This window comes from Chanos chanos, chromosome 16 (assembly GCF_902362185.1).
Source record: "Chanos chanos chromosome 16, fChaCha1.1, whole genome shotgun sequence".
Lineage (NCBI taxonomy): Eukaryota > Metazoa > Chordata > Actinopteri > Gonorynchiformes > Chanidae > Chanos > Chanos chanos.
This window is the reverse complement of record NC_044510.1, coordinates 8,059,305-8,085,627: the sequence shown is the minus strand read 5'-3', so window position 1 is coordinate 8,085,627 and position 26,323 is coordinate 8,059,305. Positions and strand designations below refer to the sequence as shown.

Here is a 26,323-nt window from a genome sequence, read left to right as displayed (position 1 = left end):
CTTCAATACCTCCCCACTTTCACTCAGTGAAAACTAGTCATGACAATGCACATTAACTGGCATATGTCATTAACGGCACAGTATAAAGTCCCTTTATGGTACTACAGCAATCAGTTTGACAGGACATCCCAGCTACCCAGTTTATATTCATCAAAAAATACAGTGTGTTTCGCTAAAACAAAAAGTGACAGACAATATTTATCTTCATGTATACAGGAGTGTATGGGTTTTGTGACATCAACTAATGTCAAATTTATGATTGCGAAAAATGAATATGTTTGTTTCTGAATTTTTAACATTTTGTCTTTCTCTGCCCTCAGATGCACAGGCTCAGTTAGATGGTAAGTTTCATTATAGTCCCGCCTTAACTTCCATAATCCCCAGCAAAGCCCTAAATCTTCAAATTCCCCATCAGAGAAAACAGTTCATTTCAATGTTACATTTTTACGTTAGTACTAATGATATTAGTCTATAGTGTAGAGTTGTAATTCTTTATAAGGGTGTGTTTTTGAAGTACATATGGTAAGAGTTCTATAAAGAGTTCCACTAAAAGACTTCCTCTCTTATAGTGTGTGGACTGGCTCCCCTCAACAGCAAGATAGTGGGGGGTCAGGATGCTCGCCCCGGTGCCTGGCCCTGGCAGGTCAGCTTGAAGATTGCGTCAAACATACATTTCTGTGGAGGCTCCTTGATCAACAAGCACTGGGTGATGACGGCAGCTCACTGTGTTGACAGGTTTCATTCAAATGCTTTCGTAGTCACAATTTTACTATCTTTTGACCCCTCACACATGCATAAACATTTCACTGCAAATGGAGGGAGATTACTGTACATTTTTATCACTGATAAAATTCGTTGTAGTGCTCTTTTTCTCTGACACGCTGGTTTACCAACTGCGGCCTTTTCGGAAAACAGCGTTTTTTTTCCCCTCTCCATGTGTCCTTTTAAATTTTTTTCTTACTTTTTTAAAAATATTTTTTTACTTACTTACGATTCTTAATTACTTTTTGCTGCCCCAGTGTGCATGACACAAATACAGCAATAAACACCACCACCAACAACAACAACACAATAATAATAATAATAATAATAATAATAATAATAATAATAAACCTGTTATTACTTGCTTCTTTTTTAGTCCAGAGACCTCACATGCTTCCATCCACTTGGGTCTGCAGAATCAGCAGGCGGCCAACCCAAATGAAATGACCCTGGAGATCTCCCAGCTTGTCCTTCATGAAAACTACGACCAATACACAAAAGATAACGATATCGCTCTGCTGCGGCTCTCCAGGCCTGTCACTTTCACGGACTACGTTCGGCCAGTGTGTCTGGCCGCATCAAACAGCTCCATCAAGACAGGAACTAACACCTGGGTCACTGGCTGGGGAGCCATCAATCAAGATGGAAGTGAGTACTTACACCGGAGAGGTCATTAAAAAAGCAGTATCTCACATTCATTGTAAGCTGTATCGTCCATATCAGAGTTTCGTGGAAAAAGGTGAGTCTTTATGCATTTCTTGAAGGTTGTGAAGGGGGGGTCAGCAGACCGAATGGAGTCGGGCCACTCGTTTCACCACAGAGGAACCGCGTATGCAAAGTTTGTTCAGTCGGTGACTCTCTTTTTTTCTTTGTTATTCTGCTACGGGCGATGGAACAGCCAAGAACTGTTCCCTAGTGCACCATCAGTGGGCGGGATGGGACATAAGGTCTTCATAAGTGACCCAGTGCGTGGTGGAACAGTTCCATTGGTTGATCTTCAAAGCCAGCATCAGAGGCTTAAACCTGATGCAGGCAGGTACAGGGAGCCCGTGGAAGGAGACGAAGACGGGGTGTGACATGTGCCTGCTGTGGCTGATGGAAGACCAGGCGTGCAACAGCATTTTGAATGATCTGGAGGGGTCTCGTAAGACATGCCAGTAGACCTGCCAGAGGAGAGTTGCAGTAGTCGAGTTCGGACTTGAAAAGTGCCTGGACCAGGAGTTGGGCTGCACGCTCTGACAAATATGGTCTGATTTTTCTTTATGATGTACAAGGTGAATGTGCAAGATCGGGAAATTGCTGTAATGCAGTCGTTTACGGTCAGCTGGTCATTCATCACCACTTTCTAGGTTTCTGGAAAACTTGAGGAAGTGAGGAAGAGCCAAGTCTGATGGAGATGTTCTGAGGAATCGAGAGACTGGCTAGGATAACCAGGGGGGTGTTCCAGAAAATAGGTTTAGCGAAAATTCTGGGTCAAGAGTCAGAACAAGCAGGAAACCTCTGAATAGAAGAGCCCTATGGCTTTGTTTTGCTGGGAGAACGAAGCCATAGGGCTCTTCTATTAGGAGGTTTACTACTTACTCTGAGTTAATTAACTCTGAGTTTTCACTAAACCTGCTTTCTGGAATACCCCCAGGAGTTCAATTTTAGACAGGTTGGGGTGGCATTCCTTCATCCAAACAGCAATGTTTGTGAGGCATGCAGAGATTCATGAGTAAATAGAGGAATCCGGAAGGACAAGAGGCGGTAAGAGTTAACAAATGAATAATTACAAATACATCATGTTTCACATGAAATGACCTGTAAACAAAGAAGCAGAGTGTCACAAATGTGTTCATTTTGTGAACTGTGACTTTTGGCCGCAATTCACAGACATATGTTTTCCCAAAAACTGAACAGCCTATTCAAATTGTGAGAAGCAAGTTGCAGTTCACAACAGCAGGTGGTGCTATTTATAAAATTATAAATTTCTCCAGTGGAAAATTTTACTTCTAAGACCTCTGATTCTGCATTCATGTACATTGTAAGGCTTTTCAGCAGTATTTCAGTGCTTTGGGTATTAAATAGACTTAGTGTGCTAAATATGTAAATTCCATCAGGTACTGTTCGACCTACACTCTACTTGTTAAATGTTTCCAAAATACATAGAGTTTGTTTGTGAACTGTAGAATATTTGAAAAACGAAAACCTATTGTTTTTTTTTTTTGGCTCCATAAAAAATGACTGAATCTATCTGAGCATCACGTCCATAGCTATCAAAATATTAATGCAAGTATTAATGGTGTGTGCATTATTTATCCGCATCCCAAGTGTATGTACTAATTCGAAATATTTACATATATCTCACTTCAAAAAGAGCCCAGTGAAATCATACGTATAATTGCCTTTTTTTTTCCCCCCCTGAATGACCGATATACTTTGTCACCATGTTAACACAAATTAATCTCATTACAGCCACTCTACCTTTCCCCCAGACGCTACAGGAAGTAGAGGTGCCAGTGGCAGACACTAAAAAGTGTAACTCCGTTTATGGTGGCACAATCACAGACAACATGATCTGTGCCGGTTTGGAGGAGGGAGGCAAAGATTCTTGCCAGGTAAGTCATCATTCACCCAACCCTCATGCTGAACAACATGTACAGGATTTCAGGTTTCTTAAAGTTAAGCAATCACGTTACTCGTTCTTGTAAGGTACAATTTTGATTGTTAAGTGTGGGTGGCTCAGCTGACAGATGATCGTTTTTTTCCCCTGAAGATCCACGATGGATTTCCTGCAAATCACATACAGTATTGACAAAAGTCTGTCTTCATTTTGCTTATCATCGCTAGGAAGTCCCTGGTTGATTTAAAAAAAAAAAAAAAAAAAAAAATTTAAACAGACCTTGTAAATGTTTGAAAATTGTAATATTCCATGCAGGGAGACTCAGGAGGGCCAATGGTGATCAAGCAAGGATCTCGCTGGATCCAGGCTGGCGTTGTGAGCTCCGGCGCTGGCTGTGCTTTGCCAGATGTTCCTGGTGTGTATACCAAAGTGTCCCGGTATGAGAGCTGGATCAAATCTAAGACCAACAATGATGAGATTGGTTTTGTTGCATTGAACTTGGCATGCAAATGTAGTGTGTTCCTTCCTTTTGTCCTCTTTCTGTCCTTTATCTCCATCCTCATCTCCTGAAGTACCTTTTCCTAAAGACATAAGGTATTTCATAAACAAATGGTTCTAATCAGCAAATCACTTAAAAAACAAAAACAAAAAAAAAAACAAAGGGTAAATTGTTCCCTATGTAACACTGAAGTAAAACGAAATAGGTTCACTTTACCATAGAAGATTCATTTTGCCAGAATAGATTAGAAACAAAACCAAATAATAAACAGATCAAAACTGACTTTTCTTTTCTTGTTCTATGTGCTATTTCCACAATTAAAATAATGATGATTTCAGCAGGTGTGACAAAATATCTGAGTTTCAGCGAGCGAAATGAGAAAACAGTTTCACGTATATTTATTCTTTTTGAATTTGGTTTTTGCTATGGTTTTTATACGAAAAATAATAAATATTGTTCTTGTAAAATGGAAATGCGAAAGAACTGTCACTGTAAGACAAGAAAAGAAAAACGTGCTTCTCAACCGTCAATCATTCTTACTGTCACCGTGTTGTCCTATCACAATGTCTTTTCGTGTCATCATCAGATCATTATACAGCTAATGTTTAAGCAGAACACTTAAGCAGAAATTCAACACGTCTCTCCCTCAAAGCTGGGAAGACGGAAAATGAATAGAGAAATCAGTTCCAGCTAGGTTGGACCGACAAGTATTTGTTCGCTTTGCCGGCCACATCAACCATCAAACCAATCTGATTATTGTTCAGCAAAAGTATAACAGTGATCAAACAAAAAAAAGACAACCTGAAGAACTACTACAAGTTACAACATGGCTCGTATTCCTCCGGTTTTTCAGAGGGATCAGAAGAACGGCAAGTGAACGTGTAGCACTTAACATCTTTACAGATTGAAAGTTTCATTATTCATCTTGTATTAGCCCATGGATTTCAGGATATGGTCCGTATTCTTTTGAAGCACCCTTAGCCCGGTCGCCTTTGATGTTGATGGTGTTACAAACAGGCCAATGTGCTGACAAAACGATGATTATTTTATTTTGCTTTTTTTTCTCAGTGATACAACTTTATGGATATGGCCCTGTTCTGAAAGAGGTGTGGTTGATTGGTTTAGTAAATATATGCCATGCTTTGCACTGCTACATTACCTTTGTATTGTGTACGGATTGGCTTTTATGTGGGACTGATTTTCATGACAAGAATAAAAGAAAAGTGATAAACTTTACTATTTTAACAGATCTATTGTGCTACTATTTTCGGGTATAGCTTTTCGTTGACAAGGTATTCTGGCTCAGCCTGTACAGTTTGGTGCAATTGTTAGAGAAGTCGTGGAACAGTATAGTATGATATAGTTACTATTGTAAGGACTTAACATTATGCATGAACATAAATACATGGGATAAATACAGAGACAGGGATAGAAACTGCTTGTAGCTCCTGTACCAAATGATGTGATCTCTTTAATTTATGTTTATATATATATTATATAATCTCTTTAATCTCTTTTTAACAATATAATCTCTCGGATCTCTTTAATATCTATCTATCTATCTATCTATCTATATAAACATATATATTTTGTAATATTAATACTTTTGTAAATATAGCATTGAGGACGGGGAGGAAACTCCTTTGTACATGTTAGAGATATACAAGAAACAGAAAAGGCTTAAAGTATTGAAGCTTCGTCTCAGATCGATGATGTCACCTCGGAACGTGTGATTGCATCAAGAAACCACCGCCCAATACTGTCATACCACATAGCATTTAACCTAAATTCAGTGCAATTGTATTTGAGACTGAACATACAGTGTGGGTGGGTACAGTACAAAAACATAAGAAACATGCAGGAAACAATAGTCATTCCATTCCTTACCTATTCAAAACAAACCAACTTGTTTTCTGATGTCATCCATTGTGTATATGAATGCATAGAACACAAAGCATTGCAGACAACATTCATAGCCTCCATCTGATTAAGTCATGGTGAATTGGTACCGTAAGAAAAAATTAGGGGGTATGTACTGTACTAAGGGCATGAATGTACAAATGAGATGTAGACAATGTACAAATGAGATGTAATATAGTTATAAAATCCAGGAGAGATAGAGCTCTTGGGGGTGGGTTTGAGGGGGTTTGAGGGGGTGTCAGTGGAGATGGGTGTGTTCTACACACTCATTCCGTGGACAAATGGCTTTTGAGAAGCAGTTGTGTAGATGAGATGCATGTTTAGTCATTCAAATCCTCATTCAAACTACATTCAAAGCGTGAGGCTGAGGAGCAACATATTAGTTGTAAACTTTAACATACGAAGAACCCAGAGCCAAACAACAAGGCCAAAAAAAAAACATGTAAGCATTTGATATTTCTATCTATCTATCTATCTATCTATCTATCTATCTATCTATCTATCTATCTATCTATCTATCTATCTACCATAGACATGGATATAGACATAGATATAGATACAGGTATACATATGTCTACATATATATATACACACACACACATATACATATACATACATACACACACACACACACACACACACACACACACACACACACACACACACACACACACACAAATATATATATATATATATTCAGTGATTCAGTCTATATATGAAACATTAATTTTATGTATTCAATATTCATGACATTATTCATTTGAAATATAATGATAAATATTCATTATATTATTCATTATAAACATCACAATCGGGTACATATATATTTGTTATTATTTTTGAGGAGGACAATCAGGGGCCAGTCAGAAGACTTAGACAAGCGCTGGAAAAGGAGAGGCTGGCAGGGAGGGGCGGGCCGGGTCGTCAGTGTGACATGAGGGTAAGCAAAAGGGAAGTCAAACATACCAAGATAAAAAAAAAACAAAAAAAACAGGTGGAGCATGAGCCCTGAGTGTTTAAGAGACAGGGAGTGCTGTCAACAGACAGAATCTACAACCACTTACATCAGAGGACAACTACGCGAAACAAAGACAAAGACAAGAAGAGAAACGTTAGAATGACTTTGTGGAAGGTTGCGTCTCTTGTCGTCCTTGCTCTGCTTGCAGCAAAAGGTAAGATCAGAGCAATCAATGCTGATGTGCTTGTTGGCTTTAGTAAGTGGGGTGTGACAAACTCTAATATAGCTGTTGGTAATCCTTTTTTCAATTCATTACACTAACAGGGAATGAAATGAAACACAGCTCATTAAAAGTAAAACTTTTCCATGTCAATTTTGAAATGAGAATTTTGTACAGTTTCCTGAGGCTACTTTGTTATGAGATAGCTGACTCACACCCTGATGTCTTTACATGAGCTTACATCAGCTAGAATTCGGACGAAGAGCATATCTTAAATGACAAACACGACTGAAAAAACACACCTCAAATTTTATTTCTCAGAAAACAAAGTCATTAATCAGTCCTGTTGTATGTTAATTAATCAAGATTGAACTATTTCACCTTAAATTTAAATCTAACATTTCATTGAAAAAATATTGTAGAAATTTTCTCATACTCCTAAAAAAAGTCTAAATACATGTCAAAAATCAAGACTTGGATACTTTATGCTTTAATACTGTGGCTGGTGCCAGATCAGTACAGAGTGTGTCCCTCTCCAGATAGGGGTATATAAATAATCCCTTGGGAGAAGTTGTAGATTTAAGTAGATGACCCATGACTCTGCCGAGCCTCTGCCTCTCATATGAGCCTGAATTTTACCTGAATTTATACTCACTACGCTAGCTTTGGAAGTGTGCACTTCAAAACCATACAAAGCCATAAGACAGTACCAACAGAAAGAGGACAATCCAACCCCTTTTCAGTCATTTGGTTTGGGCATATCCATTTTTTTTTTTTTTTTAAAAAGTAACAAAAACAAAAAATAAAATATAAAATTTTTTTTTTTCCAAAGTTACCATACATGTTAACTTTCACAAGAACCACTCTTGTATAATACTGTATATTTTTTTCCTAAACTGACCTACTTTTGTACAAGGATATACTCCTTATGCTGGTATTTGGAACACTGGTTACATACCCTAAATACAGGTTTGATTCAGCAACAGGTCTAGGAACAGGACAGTGGCTGTTCCTCTTTTGTTCTTATCCCACGGAAAATGGTTTAAGTTTAAGTTGGGTTTTTTTTTTTAAAGTTTGCTTTAAATAAGTCGCCCCACATTGTCGACTTGACTTCTGTTGGACCAGTTTAAATTTCTAGTTATCAGTTCACCCATTTTAAAACTTGACATAACTAGTGTTAAAGTGAAGTAGTGCAAATCGCTTGACAATGAACTTGAACGTGCATCTGTACAAAGGGGTTCAAACAGTTTAACTATAGATAATTGAGTGATGCAACGTGTGTACCAGACAATAAAATCACACCATTGTCAGCATGAACTCAACCTATTGTTAGTATGACATTTTTAACGCTTAAGCTTCTAGAAAATGTCCAAGCACTCTAAACGATCCTTCCACCTCCCTCTGACGTCATTATGTATGTAAAATTCCTCTCTGAAATGTTTTTTTTTTTCTTATGTTTATCTTTACATCATGAAAAAGGACACTCTTTACTCGAGGCCTGACATCATGTGATCATCAGTATGATGTAGTTCTCAACGAATTTGTCAAATTATTGTGGCTTAAAGTTCAGGTTAGAGGTTAAGGTTATCTCTCAGCAGATCTGTAAATAACATTAGTCACCATTCCCCTGTTTAGCCTGTCCCACAGTTGACACAGAGAGTATTCCTTCCACTAGCAATGTTGTTAGTTTAGGCATTACAACAATGACAATGTATTCTGCCTCTCATCAGGAAAAACCTGTTGGGTCACCCAGCTTCCTCATGAAGAGGTTTTCTGAGCAGTTAAGACAAGAAAGAAGTACTATATGAATTGTGCCACAGAAATCCTGGATGTTTGCCAAACACAAAAAAGTTGGGTTTTTTTTACACACTTAGGGTGTATGATTAGGGAAATTCACAGCTAATATTGAAAAAAGTGCATATTTAAGTCGAAGGCTGTGCTACATGGGAGCGCCACTCTCTCTTGTTCCTTAAATCATCTCATACATTTCATCTTTTCAGCTTCTCTGTTATTTCACACATTATCACATTGCATTAAATGTCGGATGAAAAATCACATGCTTAACGTGCTTCTCACACATTTTATTAATATGTGAAAATATTTTGAATATGAATATATTTGCTGACAAAAGTGATATTTATGAAATGTTTACCATCTTAACATATTTACTGTTTAAGTGTCAATTTAAAAAACAACAACAAAAAACCCTTTTGAGACCTTTTTGTCTCAAATGCTGAGCTTTGATATTTGGCTTACGTAATATAAAAATTTACTTTTTGCGGGGCTTGACACATTATTCAAAACAAAATGAAGTTTAGAGATGTTTCATTTGCAAGTATATGGGTGGCAGAAATTAATGGGGAAATGACAAAATGTATCAAAATATAAAATATCAAATATCAAATATATTAAACATAAAGGAGAGCTCTCTCACTGAAGAAAGATAGATTAATATCCCAATATACAGACAAATAGGTCAAGAGATAGATAGATAGATAGATAGATAGATAGATAGATAGATAAATAGATAGATAGATAGATAGATAGATAGATAGTTAGATAGATAGATAGATAGATAGATAGATAGATAGATAGATAGATAAAATAAACTTTTTAAAAGCACATATTCACACAAAGACGTATATGCAATGTATATGACAACGTTAGTGAAATTAACCAAAATGATCATGAAAACTGTTTATGTACATCTCTAAATTCTTCACATTTTGTCTTTCTCTTCCCTTAGATGTACAGTGTCAATTAGATGGTAAGTTTTATTTTACTGACTCCCACCCTCATCTCTCCACCCCTTAACCCCCAAAACTGCATAGTCTTCAAATACACCATTTGACAAAATAGTTCATTTCAGTGTTAGATTACTGCATTAGTAGTGCTAATATTAATGTATAGTTTACAGTATCAGTTCTTTACCTGGGTGTGTTTTTGAAGTGTGCACGGTACAGCTGAATTTCTCTTTTTCCATCAGTGTGTGGACAGGCTCCACTTAACACCAAGATCGTGGGGGGTCAGGACGCCCCTGCTGGTGCCTGGCCCTGGCAGGTCAGCTTGCACACATCTGGCGGCCATTTCTGTGGCGGCTCCTTAATCAACAAAGACTGGGTGCTGTCAGCGGCTCACTGCTTTACGAGGTTTGGAGTTCACTATATCGTTGACTTACCAACTTAGAAGCTTCTCTGGTATGATTTTTTTTCATAGAAAGAGTTTGATACATGCAGAATAGTAGAATTCATTTCAAATTCATTGTTCTCTGGGTTCTGTAGTCTATCAACGAGCTCCGACAGTTGTGGTCAATTTATGTGTTCTTTTTTTTTTTTTTTTTTTTTTAACATTTTAAGGTTTTGGGTTTTTTTTGTGATTTTTCAACTTCATAAATGTTAAGTACCCGATCATGTAAAATGTTCACAGTGAATAACAACAGCAACAGTAATAATTCTTCTTCTTCAACAATTACTACCACTTTAACCTTGCAGAGTTAGCGCTTCACAAGTGACTGTCTACCTGGGTCGCCTAACACAGGAGGGAACCAACACAAACGAGGTTTCCCGAACAGTCTCCCAGATCATCAGTCACCCCAGCTACAGCAGCAGCTCCACCGACAATGATATTGCCCTGCTGCGCCTCTCCTCTTCAGTGACTTTCACAGACTACGTCAGGCCGGTATGCCTGGCTGCATCAAGCAGCAGCTTTGCGGCCGGGACCGAGACCTGGATAACGGGATGGGGAACGATCAATGAGGATGGAAGTGAGTGGTTACACTGGTCAGACCAGCGAATTCAATGTCTCCTATTCTAAAAAAAAAAAAGTTTTATCTCAACCTGTAACTTTTTCATTTCATTCTGTTTGGTATGTCTGATTCAGTGCACTATTTTAAGTTCGCTACATTACACAAACCTGATGCCTACCTGGGGGGGGGGTCATGGTAAGCGCATGCATGGTTTGACACATGCGCAGCTAGAACATTTTCACATGCCAGTTTACACATATCTCCATGGCAACTCATGTGCACGTAGAGACCCACGCAGTTCCCTTGGATTTTCTGGCTAGTGCTCAGGAATCCTACTGGCTACAGGAGTCACTTAAATGCCATGAAAATGAGATACCCTGTCTGGCTGACCCTCCTAGAACATGGTCAACATGGTCAACAGTGTTATTTGCAATAGTGGCGCCTTGTGGGTACAGTCCAACCTGTGATAACCCTCATTTGTCACTAAACTCCCCGGGTACCCCATCCATAACTGTACTTAAATAACGATGAAAGCATTTGCATCTTAAATGTATTTCATTTACTTGAGTTACATCGAACAAGATGCGCCGGAGACAAATGTCGTCAGACGTTTAAAACGCACGTTATGAGAAGGTTCTTTTTGTCAAATTGTTAAGCGTGTCAACCGTTTTTTCTGTGTGGGAGATGGAAACCTGGTGACCGCTCAGTACGGCTCATTGGCTCTGCTCTTTTAACGACCGCTCCTGTCGTGTCTCTTCACAGCGAGTCTGCCCTCCCCTCAGACGCTACAGGAAGTACAAGTGCCGGTGGTTTCCAACACGGACTGTAACAATGCGTATGGCGGCATTACAAACAATATGATCTGTGCTGGTTTGACTGACGGCGGCAAAGACTCCTGCCAGGTAAGCCTACATTCCATCTCATGCCGCCTGCATCACCACATTCACGACGCACACACCTAGAGTGCTAAAGCTTTAAACAGGCCAATCAGGCATTGCTATCTTATGAAATATGACTTTGTTTGTGGAAGGGTTGAGAGCTATGGAAGGTCCCCATGACAAGCGAGTTATGGGATCCCGTAAACTATATGCCACCTATATTACCGACGGCGCATCTGGTGGCCGTGTCTGGCAGCCATTTTCTCACGTTAAACGGCGAAAAAAATAGACTGTAAATGTCGTATTTGATGTTGGAAACCTCTAATACTCTCAACAGGGAGATTCCGGTGGACCAATGGTGATAAAACAGGGCACTCAGTGGATTCAAGCCGGCGTTGTGAGTTTTGGCAGAGGCTGTGCTCAAGCCGGTTTCCCCGGCGTTTACGCGAGAGTGTCTGAGTACCAAAGCTGGATCAACTCCCAGATCACCACCGACCAGCCCGGTTTCGTCACATTCACCTCAACCTCCGCAAGCACCAGCAGCTCAACCCGCCTTCTCTTGTCATTCTCTCTGGCTGTCATCCCCACCTTTCTCTTCCACTATGTCTTTGCCTGAAGATGAACATATAAATATATAAAGATCATCTGATAGATTAGGAACTTTTATAGTTAGATTTTGACATAATAGGCTCATAGTCTGCTACCATCCAGAAGATTAAAGGTGATTTAGATATATATGTATATTTTTTTATTTGTTTGTGTTTTGCGTGTTTAGGGGTGCTACAACAGAAGGTTCTCTTATCCCAACTTTATCTGAAGAGGGTGTGAGCATCTTCAGCATTGTTAGAATATTGTGTCCATTTTATTAAAAAATGTCATTTGGGAATCTTTGAGGGAAAAGACACATCACTTTAAAGACCTAAATCAAGATGTCCTTGGTAAGAACATCCCCTCAAGACAAACAGCGTCATAACTTGACCTCCTCTTTAATAACGTCACACATTCTATGCAGTTGCAGTCTGCAGTTTTGTGACTCCGCTGGCCAGTTTAGGTGTCAAACCCTGCTGTGACTTCTAAAATGCATCTGTGGGTTGGTAACCACTGTGAAACGGCTCAGAGAAGTTACCTTATGTGGCAGTCAGTTAGACTGGATAAGCTGAAATACTTAATACTGGAACATTGTCATCTAAGTTAATTTGTGAATAATCTTACATCATTTAACAAAGTGTCCAGGCTTCAGCGTACACACGTTGATGTTATTGAGCAAAAAAAGAGAATAAATTCTGTGTAGTTTTAACTGTTTTCTTTTTTTTTTTTTTTTTACGCTGAACAGTTATTATTATTTTTAAATTATTACACTCCTTTTGCACGCTATGAAAACAAGATTTACCTGTTTAATCATAAAATGAAGATAATCAAAGAGACCCAATGGATGACTCCTGTGTTGACAATGTGAGGATTCCATCCCTGAATCTTACGACACTTTCAGTGCAAACTCTGTGGTTTTTTTCAATAAAACAAACATAATAAATCAGTTGTCAAGCACTGAAAAGTATGTGTTGAATGTCTCTGAACTCCCTGGCAAAACAATGGGCCTGTTTATTAGAAAGGGTGCGGACACCTCAGAATGTGGTGTGATTTTTTAAGCAAGAACTTCGAAGTAAATACCGATTGCTTTCATACAAATGAGATTTTATTTATTATTTATCAAAATGCGAGAAGGACACATACGTAAAAAAAAAAGCGATAAATCGATAAATATTTGAACAATGACGCATTAAAACACAGTTCCAAAAAAAAAAAGAGGAAAAAGAGAGAGATGGGGCACACATTTTAAGCATTGGTTACTGGTGCCATCTGCACAAAAAATGTTTTGGTTTTTTTTTTTTTTTACATATTTGACACAAAGTGATTGGTCAGCACCAAAGAGACGCGCCGATTGGCTAATCGCTGTCGGCGTCGTCGCTAATGATTCCTCGTAAGTTGCTCCAGGCGACGGCCTTCTTGCGGCCCGCGTCTTTGTGGCTGTCTTCGCTGCCCGAGTCCGAGTCCGAGTCCACCGTGCGCTTGTACGAGGACGAGGATGGAGGGAGTGAATCCTGAGACGGAGGCCAAACGGACGCGGTTCTACGCTTAGGACGTCCTATAACCAGAGCGAAAGAAGGAGAGAGTGAAAGAAGGAGAGAGAGAGAGAGAGAGAGAGAGAGATGTTTCAACTTGTCAGTACTATTATTGCCAAAATAACGGCGTAACACCAGTACCAGTACGTTAACTATGATGGCAGTGAATACGTGTACCTTTGGTTGTTATAATATTACTTATATCCAGTTCTGCCAGTTCCTGGGCTTCCTCTCTCTTCAGCCGTGCCTTCTTACACTTCTCTATGGATGGTTGGCCTAGGATCAACAGACGCTTGAGTTGCACAAACTGTCAGAAATGATACGCAGGTCTTTACCCACGAATGAGTGATGTTCACCGTGTGAATGACACTCATTCACACGGTGCATAAAAGGTCACAGGTCGGCATTCCACATAAAGAAATCGAAGCTTTCCGGGAATGGGTAGGGTAGCGATGAAGACATGCCTACACTATTTGTGGGCACCAGCACTTTATTCACTGAACTTGTTTTTGGTGAGATTAAGAAGGCTAAAAAAAAGTGTATCAATTATAACAGTGTGTATACTCTCTTTCTCTCTCACACACTCACACACACACACACACACACACGCACCCTCACTGTAGGAACATACCTTTCACACCCAGTTCTTCCAGCTCTGTCTTTAACACGGCGACCTTTGACTTGACAGAGCGACACCCCTCGAAGAGTTTCTTGTAGTTCCGCCGGACGCCGCAAAGACTAATGTATCGCTTTAGCCTTGTGATCGCTTTATGTTCCTCATCCTGTGGGAGTGGACATTCAAGAGATTCTTCTCAGGGGTTAACTTAAACAAACACGCTATAAAACCCATGAGCATTTCACATGGAATTTTTGTCCAAAAACTAGAATAACTATGGAGATAAACATATATATTTTTTTCTTCTGAGTAGGTACAAGGAACCTCCTAAACAAAAAAGCTTTTAAACACTTTTTTAGTGATAAACCTTATCCTAACTCATGTCATTTCGGGACCAAAAGCTGTAGCACACTCTGTCTGCAGCATACCTCGACGCTGAACATAACTGTAATCATAACTGTCAAATTATGACGCCGCATTCCATTTCAAGTATTACTGCAGGAAATGGAGGGGATGATACTCAGCGTGACACCTGGCTGCCTTTGAGTCTCTGTATGTGGAAAAAAACTGTACGTTTTCACGCCTTTACAGGCTTAATGAAGCTCCGACAGTCGAAAAACGTCTTATCAGTATGTCTATCAAAAGGCGTATTGTTTGTTGCCGAAGACAATATGAGGCGGATTCTCTTTCAGACAGTCCTGATTTATTTTTTTTAAAAAAAAGGTTCATTACAATACATTTGCATCTATTCATTTAGCAAGACGCTTTTATCCTACGCAACGTCCAAGAGAGACACAACACACGCTAATCGTGCAGCCATTAAGGAGCCGTCTGCGGCACGAGCAAAGACACTAAGTTCAGCATCAGACCAGATACAAACAGGAGAAATGCTGAAAGACAGTAAGACAGTGAACTACAGACTGATAGCTTATATATTACAGGGCTGTAGACCCATTTCTATCGTGTACCTCCGGCATAAAGAAACACTAGAACCAGTGGTATGTAGTACTTGTCACGGAGGGAAGGAAATCATAAAAAGCAAGTGCACACAAGACAGTATAAGTATCAGTACAGATTGACAGTATTTATAAGGGGATGCCATGAAGTGGACATCATAAAGAAACAATACCCGAGCTATCAGGACAGTAGGTAAGGGTCAAGGGGGGGGGTGGTCTTTTTTTTAATTTTTTTTTTTTACTCACATTTCCCTTCTTCTCAAGAGTAAATGTTCAATTTCAAAGCAGAGGCAAATCTGATTCCAGATTTGGGATAGGGGAAGTTATCAATCATAACTAAACAACAGGCGATACAGTTGAGTGTTAAAATTCAAAATTGACAGTGACCGGGGTGATGGGGGGAAACAGGTCACTGGTGTGACTCCTTACCTTTCCTCCTCTGGCTGTTTTCTCCCTCTCCTCCTCCTTTTTTTGGTTCTTCGCGACGTTCTTTTTCCTGTCTTTCGTACCCCCCTGCTTCGTTTTCTCCTTCTTCTCCTCCTCCTCCTCCTCCTCGTCCTCCAGAGACGGAAGGGAAGAGGAGTCAGAGTCCTCAGCCATTTCTTTCTTTTCGTTGTTGTCTTTCTCGTCTTTCTCTGGAAAGGAGAAGAGGATCAGAGAAGGTACTGTGCCGTTTTTTTTTTTGGTTACGTTCTTAAAAAAAACGCCCAAAGCGCAAACCTGAGCGGAACTTACTGTCTTCTTCAGCCTCTTCGTCGCTGGAGGAGATGTTTGCGGCATCTTTCTTTTTGTTCTCCTCTCCGTCGCTCTCGCTACAGGAGTCGCTCTCCTCCTGCTTTAAGGCTTGCTTCTTTCCTTTCTTCTCGGGGGATCTCTGTTTCTCCTCTTCCTCTTCCTCATCCTCTCCGTGACTCTCAGAGTCACTTTCGGCGACCTGTTTTTGCTTTTTGCGCTCAGCGACGCTCCGCCTTGACTTGTCTGCTTCTTTTTGTGGCCTCCTTTGTTTCGCCCTTGCGGTTTTCTCTTTTGTCTCGTTCTCAGAGTCATCCTCGGAATCGCCGGACTCAGTCCTTCGTGCTTTCTCTTTTATCTCCTTCTTTTCCTCTCGCTCGCTGTCTGAACGCGATCCATCTTTCCTTTTACTCTCGCTCCTCCCTTTTCTCACGTCTCCCTCCTCTTCTCCAGAGCCCTCAGGCTCCTCCTCCTCCTCCTCCTCGCTGTCTGGATAATTCCCTCTTTTCTTCTGTTTCTTTCTTTCCTCTCCCCCCTTTCCCGGCCTAACCGCTTTCGCCTTCTGTTTCACTCTTCCGTCCCCTTTCTTTGCGCTTTTCTTTTTCGTCCCTTCGTTTTCCTCGTTGTTCCCCTCCTCCGCCTCCTCCTCGCTCGTCTCCTCCGCGCCCTCGTCTTTCTGTCCTCCTTCGTTTGCTGCTCTCTCTATTCCGGAGTCGGGGGAGTCTGCTGAAACAACGTCGTAAAAGTAACAATATAGTCCACGTTTTCAACGTACAGACACACACAAACACCCCAATTACAATATAAAAATACAAAAAAACCCAAAAAACCAAAAAAACATAAGGACCCCAGGTTAGAAAAGGGCGCTGCATAACTGGAACACAAGTGGTTTCAGGTAATGGCACCACTGCTGAAGCATTTCACACCCTCACCTAGTGTTGAATTTCTGGACCCCCCCCCCCCCCCCCCAAAAAAAAAAAAACAATAAACAAAACCAAAAACACCAACACCAGCACCACCAATAACACATAGAAACTAGACATAGCACAACACAACCACATCTGTAGCACCTGGTGGAGATATTTCAAGCCTAGATTTCTTCCTCTTTGCCACATCTTCAGTATTCATTTCTTCCAAACTTTCATTCTCATTTTCTTCCTCTTCTTCTTCTTCCTCCCTCTTTCGTTTCTTTTTAGAGGCTGTGTACTTCACAAGAGGTTCATCATCACTGCTTTCCTGGGGGGAGGGTGTGTCCAGACACATTTGATTTTAGAAAGAAGATGGTTCAATGACAGACAGTTCAAGATTACAGACTAAGGGGTTTGTAGCCCCGCCCAACTTACCTGCATCTTCAAAAGCTCCTCTTCAACAATTCGTTTCAGTAACTGTTTGCCATCAGGTGCGAGGGATTCACAGCCAATGTGCTCTAAATACCTCCGCCGCAGTATTCCGACTGTTAAATTACTAGACGAGAGCAGAATTTCATTAAAGAAAAACATAAGCAATAATTAAAACAAAACCCCAAATAAATTCTGTTAATATTTCCCGTTTTAAATAAAGGCATACACTGAGTTGACGCATTACAGAAAAAAAAAACACGCAGACGTTTGCGGTGTTCACGCTCACATCATGGACCGCGTCAATTCTTACGCCGTCAGCGGTCAAATCTAATAGGAATCTGACTCAAGTGTCATAGCACAAATTCTCAGATCACCAACAGTATGAGAGCTCCCCACCACTGAAATGAGCCGAGGACCAGTGTGTGTGCTAAAGGGCAGTAAAGTCGATATGTTTCTTCACTACTGAAATGAACTGAGGGCGAATGTGTGTTAAAAGCCACTGAAGAGTGCTAAAGATGATATGTTCCCCAAACTGAGACATATTTGACCGCTTATTTTTATACATCGCAAACACTGTGGTGTCGTTGCGCGCGCTAGTGTGTGTGCTCACTTGTCTGACTGAAGATCTGGACCTTGAAGGCCTTAACATGAACTGTCTTAGTGAAATACATAACATCGTGGAAACAAAACAACATATGACTAGAGACATAAAATCACGAAAAATCACAACAAAAGGAAAGTATGTCAGTGCCTGAGTCTTTGGGTACGCAAAGTTCAACCCGAAAGCCAAGCGCCATCCAAGTGTCAAAAACAGTCCGACACAAACGCGTGCTCATAGCATGTTCACTAGTCTTCCGATTACAGAGCCACGTTAGGGCCACATACTTAGAGCTGTCGCTCAAGCACATTCAACAACAAATGGGACTTTCTCGGTCTGCTAAAATATTGGCCCAATATTAGATGGCGATGGCTTATTGCAGCAGAAAATTTCAGTAATACTAGGAAACGAACTCATGAGAACCCACAACATTACTGGCTGAAAGTTTCCCTCTCAGAACCACATTGTCGTTACTGTTGTTATTCATTGTCATTGCTAGTTACCTGAGGTCGGGACACTGACGTAGTTGCCTCACAACAAACTTACGAATGTCTCTTTCCTCGGACATCATATTTTGTAGACTCAAGGACTACAAAACGCAAATCATTACGTTGTTTTGCACATCGGGGTTTGGTTTGGCGCGTGCGAACGGTTTCCTTCACGTCGAAATGCGTCATGACGTTTCTGCCTGTCTGCGCGCTCCCGCCCCCTCACTGCACACTCATAAAAATAAACAGGTAACTTAGTCATGATACGTATTTTATGGCGGATCAGCACTGAAAAATGCAACAACGAACAGACTCGAGAGACATTTTTGAAAGCCTTTTATTGAGAATGTAAATGGACGTTTAATTACATTTGGGTAAGACAACAAGGGTCCTTTTTTTGGGACGAAACTGGTTTGTGCAGACCCCTTGCAATTGGCAGGTTTAAGGAGTGATTTTTTTTAATTTTTTTTTTTGGTTAAGGACTGTATGTGAGTGAGCCTGACTGGCTTTCACTGGTCAGTAAACATGTCAATCAAGTAAGAAAACATTTTTTAACTCATCAGTAAGCAGAAGATCATAAAGTACATTGCCCTTGTTAAAAAATGATGTGATGTTTTGTTATAACACTAGTTGTATGCAAATGCCCACATTGGAGGGCATTGCCAGAGATCCATGACAGATTCATGACCTGAGTAAAGATTCCACTGCAGGCTTTCCAGACTTTTCTTTTTTTTTTTTTTAAATATGTGGCTCCATATTCTGCTAACCCCTGTGCTCTGACTCTCTCACATGTGCCAGTTCAAGCACAGAGACAGAAACAGAGGCAGACACAGACAGACACACACACACACACACACACACACCCTCAGACACAGACGCACACACAAAGGGAAAAAATCTGAAAACCTGCCACGGACATCCAGGCTACATTGTGTCAGTTTTTACGATGGTGAGAAATGACATCACAGTGACATCATCATGTTATTCCAGCCCCCACCCATTTCTCAGTACCTTCGTCTTCCTGTCACTCATCGACGTACCAAAAAAAAAAAAAGTGTCAAGTTCCCGTTAAGCATTTGAAAATACCTCGCACTACATCGCCTGTGCACACGGAAAACATTAATAACAAAATAATAACTTACTCCACACCTTAAAAAAAACATGGAAAGTTCTTCACAATAAATTAACAATGCAATAAATTAATTGCAAAAAAAAAAAAAGAAAAAAAAGAGAAAAACATACATTCATTCTTAAAGAAAATATTCATTCTTAAAGAAAATAGACGAGATAAAATGAAATCCACGCTGTGGCTTTTCACGGACCAATCTCTACACCAACTCATTATCATAACCCCGCCCAACACCCCGCCCACCTCCCTCAGTGCAGTGTTTAAGTACCAAATACACCTTGTGACTTCCTCCCTCCTTTTCATCTATTCACTCATCTATCCATCCTTCCTGCCAGTCGTTCACTCTTTCATACTCTTTTTTTTTTTTTTTTTTTCAGTTAGTGAGATTCTCTATCTTTTCGAACCATTTGAAAAATTTCATATTTTTTGTCTTCCATTTAAGCCATCTACCTTTCGCTGTATTTTTTTTTTTTTTTTTAATTTCTTTCTCTCTCTCTTCTGTCTCTCAGTCCTTATACACAGTCTGCTGTCCATGCCCTCTCTCGTCATGCATTATGTGCCTCCGCACATGGATCCGCCTTACTCTTCTGTCTCCACCCCCAATCCCCACTCCATCTTCCTCTGATTGGCCCGCACCTGGCGACGAACTGACACCTCCAGACTCCAGGTAGGCCACGCCCCCTGGGCCAGAACCCCGGCCGTTCTCGTAGATCAGAATGTTCAGGGTCTCCTCAAAGATTCGAGCTTCAGGAAACTCAACCTGTGAGAATAAGAGAGAGAGAGAGAGAAAATAAATGGAAAAAATGATAAAGAACCTAGACTCACCGCATCTCAGGAAAAAAAAAAAAAAAATCAGCCCCGAGCGAGATCGCTTACTTTGGTCTGTTTCTTCTCGGTGGCGTAGACGATGGAGGTGCAGCAGACTTCGGCGATTTTGCGCCCCTCGCCGTAGAACGACCAGCAGCAGATCTCGTCCCCCAGTACGTCCTTAATGAAGAGCACCCTCCCGTTAAACCGCAGGCCCAGTTTGTCAAAGAGCTCAATGTTCTTCAGCAGGTTGTCATCCGAGTTACTGCGGGGGCAGAAGTCACAGACGCACCATACATGAGATAGGTGCTTGCTCACGCACACACATGTGCACACGATTAGTAGGTTTTTCAGTTTGTTTGGTTGTTTTGGCATGGGATTGCATTGGAGTGTGTCCGCTGTCAGTGCTGTTGTGTGGAGAAAGTTAGATGCTGAGAACTCTCAGATAGTGGGTACGGTACTGGGCAACCAGGAAAGGATCAAATGCCAGGAGGAAACGAGACAGAACTTAAGGTTATATTATATTACAACCCACATAAGTGAAATTCAAGAGACAGGAAATGGGGGAGGTCCGAGACATTCATTTTCTAAAAATAGTTTGTCAAGTGTGTGTTTGTTTTGGCCAGGGCGCATGGTTGTTAAAACGTAAAGCCGACGGCTGCTTATGGACAGTCATTCATACTTGCGGGTTTTGTTTAACGTCATGTACATGCAGCTGGAATGTCTGAGTCAACGACTGTCGCATTTAGTTCAGAATTAGTAACAATTTTGGGTGAGTCCTTTTTCGGTAGAGTTACGAAACTTGGTTACATGAAAGCACTTGATTTAAGGGTGTGTGTGTGTGTGCGTGTTTGTTTTTGTGTATGTGTGTGTGTGTGTGTGTGTGTGTGTGTGTATGTGTGTGTGTGCGCGTGTGTGCGCGTGTGTGCGCGTGTCTGTAAAAAATTACCTGGTGTAAGAGTACTTGTTGTTCCCTCTATTGTTCTGTAGTTTTACAACAGGCTAAGATATGAGCAGAAAAGATAGTCATCAATTTATTCACTCCTGTTTCTTTAACATTTTCTGACAAGCAACTTAAGCTGACTCTTCCAATATTATCTCTCTACACGAACCCTCTTCTAGATTTGATTGGTCGAGGTAAGATGATGGTAACTCCGGCTTGACTCAGATACTAATACCAGTTCTCCCATTAAAGACCTAAATAACTTTTTCTTTCCGCAGGGAGTTCAAATTACATGCTGCTAATGGACTTCACGTCCGCCGATTTCCGATAATGTCTGATAATCTCAGATCATTACAGGAGCATATTCTCTTAGTAAATTTAAAGAGGGCACCTGTGTGTTAAAACAAGAGGCTGATTTTCACGCTTTCTCTCTCACCTTCCGACAGGAGGTGATCATCATCTGCTCCTCTTTGGCGGAGGTGATCATGGGAATTCGACAGGCTCCTTCATAAACATCTCTACGTTTCTGTGAAAAACACAAAAACAAACAAACAAACATACAAACCATTAGACGCCTCACATTTACAGCTAATAAACCCAATGCTAGTTCAGGGTAGCAAAACAGAAACAGTGAGAGCCTGTTGCCTCATCTCATTAACACAGTGAATAAACAGCTTTAGGTGAGAGCACAGAGGAATGGAGGTGTCTTGAAACCTGCAACGTGGAGAGGCAGTGTTGCACAAGACCCTGTAGTTGGTAGTACTGCGCCTCCTTCAGCACCTCCTCCAGCTCCCGCGTAGTCTCTGGGAGAGGCACCGTCCCGTCCCGCAGGAAGTTCAGGACCAGGTTAAAGTGTCGGCCGCACCTGTCCACTACCACCCATCCTATAAAGATAAAAGGATTAACAGGACGGTCACAGCGTGACCTTTTGACCTGTGATATATGGCTGTAACGGTACCTTTCGATCTGGACAGGTTTTGTTTTTCTTTTCGAAGTCACGCTTTTGACCTTTGTCGTATAGTCTCGAACTGATACTTTTTTTTTTTTTTTTTGGAAGGAACTCTCAATTATTCAAAGGCACAGAAAGCATAACTGACCCAAAGACAAACATTTTGTCTTTAAGCGAAATGTGAAAAAAAAAATCTGTCTTGGTTAAACTTCATTTTAAAATCAGTTCCTTAAAATAAAACACACAGTCACGAAACATCGTCGTCGTGTGTGAGCGTAACACACATTCGAATACATCAAGACTCGCTACCCATCAAAACAAACGAAACAAAATAAACACCATCAGTCGCATGTCATCTGGATTGTTTGATTTATGTCACCGTAGGATCACTCTTACTCATGTAATTAGCCTCGGGCGCCGTTCACCTCACCGCGCGAGTCGGCTCTCTGATGAGTTCTCCCAGTGCCTTCCTGAACGGGACGTAGTGCTATCTGATTTTCACAACATCGTCTACAGGAGACGTCCCTGATAAACCCTCATCTGCTTCACTTCGGCGATAGCGTCTTCGAATTGGGGGTCACTTTTGTGCTTATCTGGCCGTTGAACATTTCATGTCTGACTGTTACTTTTGAAAGATTTGGAGAAATATTATATCTCAAGCAGAGTTGGGTAGTAACGGATTACATGTAATCGGGATTACGTAATCAGCTTGCAAAAAATAAGTAACTACAATCATCCCAGTTTATATTTGAAAAAATGTGTAATTAGATTATAGTTTCATGGTCAAGGAATACTTGATTACATTTACATTTTTGATTACGTCTTTGAAATATGGCAATTTTAAAATCATGAACTTTTTTCTTTCATGATAACCAACAAAAACTTAAACAAAAGAAACAGTACAGTACACCTGTAGACATTTATGCCGGCGTGTTTTTGTAAGGGTCATCTGATTTGATCAATTCTAAATGCCGAATATGTTCCACTGTATATCAAAGTGCGTTACTCCTCTCAGGTTGCCAGTTTTGCTGACGGTGACTTAACTAATATTTGTTTTTGTTTTTGAATGATAATTTATGGATAATGAACATTTTGAGTTAGTGCTCTTTGTGCGTTACAAGAGCAAAGTCCTCCATGTGGCCTACGATTAAAAAAACAGCAGCAACAAAAACTTACACAAAAGAAACAGCGTCCCACACGTAGAACACACACAGTGCACCTGTAGTTTGTGCCAGTACTGTTTTTGTAAGGGTCATTTGATTTGACTAACTGTAAATGCTGAAAATGCAAAATTTATTTGCACTGAAAATTTTTTGAGATGTTTAAAGAGAAAAAGGAAGATTTGCGGATTTGACGCGTCCATTTTTTAGCAATATTTTCAATGTTTGATTTTGAAGTAATCCAAAGGTAATCCAAAAGCATTCAGATTAGATTACATTTTTTGTGTAATCCAGTGGATTACGTTACTTATTACAAAAACTGCCATGTAACTTGCATTCAATAACTGACTCCATTTCAAAAGTAATCTGGCCCTACCCTTATCCCAAGTCAACAACACCTACAGAGAATCCAGTGTGGGTATCTGAGGTTTGGAGAACAGTATGATTCATTTTAATTTCCATGTGATGTAACATTGCATAATGGGGAAGGGGCAGGGGAAATACATCATTCAAAGTGAAACAAACATACACACACACACACACAAAACAATGCTGTACAATTCTCTCACACTTATCCTGACTACCACATAATGTATATGTCTCTCATAAAAATTTTTTCTCCCATCACACACACACACACACACACGTGCACTCTATTTCATTTCTATCCCTCTCAAACATACGCAAGGATTTTTTTTTTCTTACGCAAACAAACACGCTCCCTCCTGCTTTCACCCTCTCTCTCTCTCTCTCTCTCTCTCACTCTCTTTCTCCACCTTGTGCTCTCTCTCTCACCCCCTCTAGCTCACTCGCTCTCGCTCTCTCTCTCTCTTTCTCTCTCTCTCTCCCACACACGCATTTTGCTTACCTTCAGAGTCGATGGTGACCTCCGTGCTCCCGTCACACATGCTGCGGAGCAGACTGTCCTCCTTACTGAGGGTCTGAATGGTAGTGTAATGAAGACACCCTCCAACATTCAGCTTCACGTACTTACTGCCGGCCAGACCTCTGCCTCCTTTCTCCTCCACCAAACGGGAGGGAGAGGACGGGGCAGCGGGCGGGGCCGACCCCACACCTTCTATAGAGGCCTCAGCAGACATCAGAGGTGTGTGTGTGTGTGTGTGTGTGTGTGTGTATGCGTAGCGGCAAATGAATTTCTGTAAGGAAAGAAAGAAGAGAACGGAAAAGATTCTGACGGTGAACGGGTTAAAAGAAAACAGAGGATAATGTGGACAAAGTAATCTGTAGAAAGGTTGAGAAGACACAGTGACATTGGACAATTACTCTTTCTATCTTTCTGCATCTCTCTCTGTCTCTCTCCCTCTCTCTCTCTCTCCCTCTCCATCTCTCTCATTCTATTACATGTATACAAATGCTCTGCAAGATGTTGCAAGAATGTGAGTGTACTCTTCGACGTGTTCCCACACTCCTTGCGACATTTCCTCTTCAAAACCCCAATCTGTGATAAACACTACAGAATGACATCATGTCACGCTCCAAAATAGCAGTGTACAAATAAACAGAAGTTAAGCCCCTCTCTCGCTCAGATAACTGCGGCGTTTTCTTTGGTTAAACGTTAAGCTGTAGTTATATGGAATTTCTCGTAGATTTAAGATTCAACCAGATAATTCTACTGTATCATGACAAAACTGAAGCCACGAGGTGGAATTAGGTCAACATATTGGGGGCAGATCTTGATCGGATAGGCGAGATGGTGTGAGAACGGACTAATCTCCAGAAATCACACTAAATCAGCTTCACGTTGTTCTTTACGATAGTTTGTTTGTCAGAATGACTTCACGTCCAGAGATACCCTCCTAAATTCGCGTAAACACTAGAGAGCTTGTTTGTGTCGGCACAGATACGCTAATTTGCTGCTATAACTAGCATGCTAGTTTTATTGCTGGATTTAACAATCCAAGTGAGGCTGATCAGGACAAGCTTAACAAGCAACTCACCGATCTAGACAGGCCGCGACGTCGTTTCCGTGCGCAAACGTATCCACATTCGAAGGAGACACGGCAAAATACAATGACAGCAAAGTGAATTACATATACAATGCCATTTTCCGTTAACTCCTCAGTTTGACTTTCTTCCTCTTTCTGTTTCTACCGTACAAATTACAATGGCTGCCTCCCCTAGACGGATCTTGGCGATAGGTGATTGGTCGAAATACATGTCTGTCAGAAGAATAGGCACCACCTTTTATCCTATTTCATTCAATTTGATTGGAACCGGTATGTTTTGGTCTCCAAATTCAACCAATGATGACGTTATACTTAAATAGGTCAAATATGTGTTTATCGTCTCGGGAATCAACGTTTAGAAATTTGCTTCCGTTTCGGTCTAAGATGGCTACGTGACATGTATGAGGGAACTGTTTAAGAAATCTATATTCATATACATGGGGCGAGAGAGAGACAGACAGACAGAGAGAGAGAGACTCATCACACAAAAAGGTCAAACAGCTAAATTTCACCATCCAACAAAGACTTTTATTGAATCTTGAATTTTAGCAAACAAATGTCTTCATGACAATATATCATGTCAATAAATAAATAATATTAACAGTTGATTAATACTTCAATGCGACAGAGTCCTCCGCACACTCAGGAGCCCTGTGATGGCACAGTGAAAAAGACGCAAAAAACTCACTGTATATTGACGATGAACCGTTAAATAAATTTTTTTTAAAAATTAAAAGGGAAAAAAAATTTTTAAAAAAAGGAAAAAAAACATTTCGATTCAATACTGCATCACAGCAAGCAGCCATTTTTCTTCTATATATGTATATATTCTTTTGTTTTTAAACATAGTGCATATGCAACAACATCAACTTTGCACTGGTAACAATGATAAATACCGCAGAGGATGAATTTTAAGCAAAAGCGATAAAATATA

The 26,323-nt window shown here is 40.5% G+C and overlaps 3 protein-coding genes across 4 annotated transcripts; 1 reads left to right on the top strand and 2 right to left on the bottom strand.

Annotated features, from left to right (window-relative positions):
- Positions 1 to 307: 307 nt before the first annotated feature.
- Positions 308 to 12,200, top strand: LOC115829778 (prostasin-like; the record flags this gene model as incomplete). Its single annotated transcript, XM_030793942.1, has 9 exons — positions 308 to 341; positions 570 to 735; positions 1,139 to 1,410; positions 3,217 to 3,359; positions 3,680 to 3,865; positions 9,938 to 10,110; positions 10,453 to 10,724; positions 11,469 to 11,608; positions 11,922 to 12,200. Coding segments are annotated over 9 exons (1,665 nt in total), but the record flags the coding sequence as incomplete, so codon positions are not given.
- A 1,327-nt stretch (positions 12,201 to 13,527) lies between these two features.
- Positions 13,528 to 18,517, bottom strand: hirip3 (HIRA interacting protein 3). Its single transcript, XM_030793987.1, has 8 exons — positions 18,450 to 18,517; positions 17,352 to 17,472; positions 17,079 to 17,244; positions 16,025 to 16,731; positions 15,706 to 15,909; positions 14,336 to 14,486; positions 13,882 to 13,980; positions 13,528 to 13,727 (listed from the first exon to the last, which is right to left on the bottom strand). Exons 1-8 carry the CDS (start codon positions 18,515 to 18,517, stop codon positions 13,528 to 13,530), a joined length of 1,716 nt encoding a protein of 571 aa, XP_030649847.1.
- A 1,545-nt stretch (positions 18,518 to 20,062) lies between these two features.
- On the bottom strand, positions 20,063 to 25,511 carry kctd13 (potassium channel tetramerization domain containing 13). 2 transcript variants are annotated; one of them, XM_030793689.1, is made up of 7 exons: positions 25,381 to 25,511; positions 24,291 to 24,579; positions 22,028 to 22,197; positions 21,750 to 21,839; positions 21,320 to 21,372; positions 20,440 to 20,635; positions 20,069 to 20,323 (listed from the first exon to the last, which is right to left on the bottom strand). In XM_030793689.1, exons 2-7 carry the CDS (start codon positions 24,520 to 24,522, stop codon positions 20,069 to 20,071), a joined length of 996 nt encoding a protein of 331 aa, XP_030649549.1. In that variant the 5' UTR covers positions 24,523 to 24,579; positions 25,381 to 25,511. The 2 variants fall into 2 exon arrangements, with proteins under 2 accessions (XP_030649548.1, XP_030649549.1); XM_030793688.1 differs by lacking the exon at positions 25,381 to 25,511 and having other exon boundaries at positions 20,063 to 20,323; positions 24,291 to 24,522.
- Between the last annotated feature and the right edge of the window lie 812 nt (positions 25,512 to 26,323).

Coding starts and splice junctions, on each gene's coding strand:
- hirip3 (XM_030793987.1), bottom strand. CDS start 18,517: ATGATGTCCGAGGAAAGAGACATTCGTAAGTTTGTTGTGAGGCAACTA. Junction 15,910..16,024: donor TCTCCTCCAGCGACGAAGAG/GCTGAAGAAGAC, acceptor TCCTTTCCAGAG/AAAGACGAGAAAGACAACAA. Junction 14,487..15,705: donor AAACAGCCAGAGGAGGAAAG/GTAAGGAGTCAC, acceptor CCACTCCCACAG/GATGAGGAACATAAAGCGAT.
- kctd13 (XM_030793689.1), bottom strand. CDS start 24,522: ATGTCTGCTGAGGCCTCTATAGAAGGTGTGGGGTCGGCCCCGCCCGCT. Junction 21,840..22,027: donor ACTGCCTCTCCACGTTGCAG/GTTTCAAGACAC, acceptor TGTTTTTCACAG/AAACGTAGAGATGTTTATGA. Junction 21,373..21,749: donor TGATCACCTCCTGTCGGAAG/GTGAGAGAGAAA, acceptor CTCATATCTTAG/CCTGTTGTAAAACTACAGAA.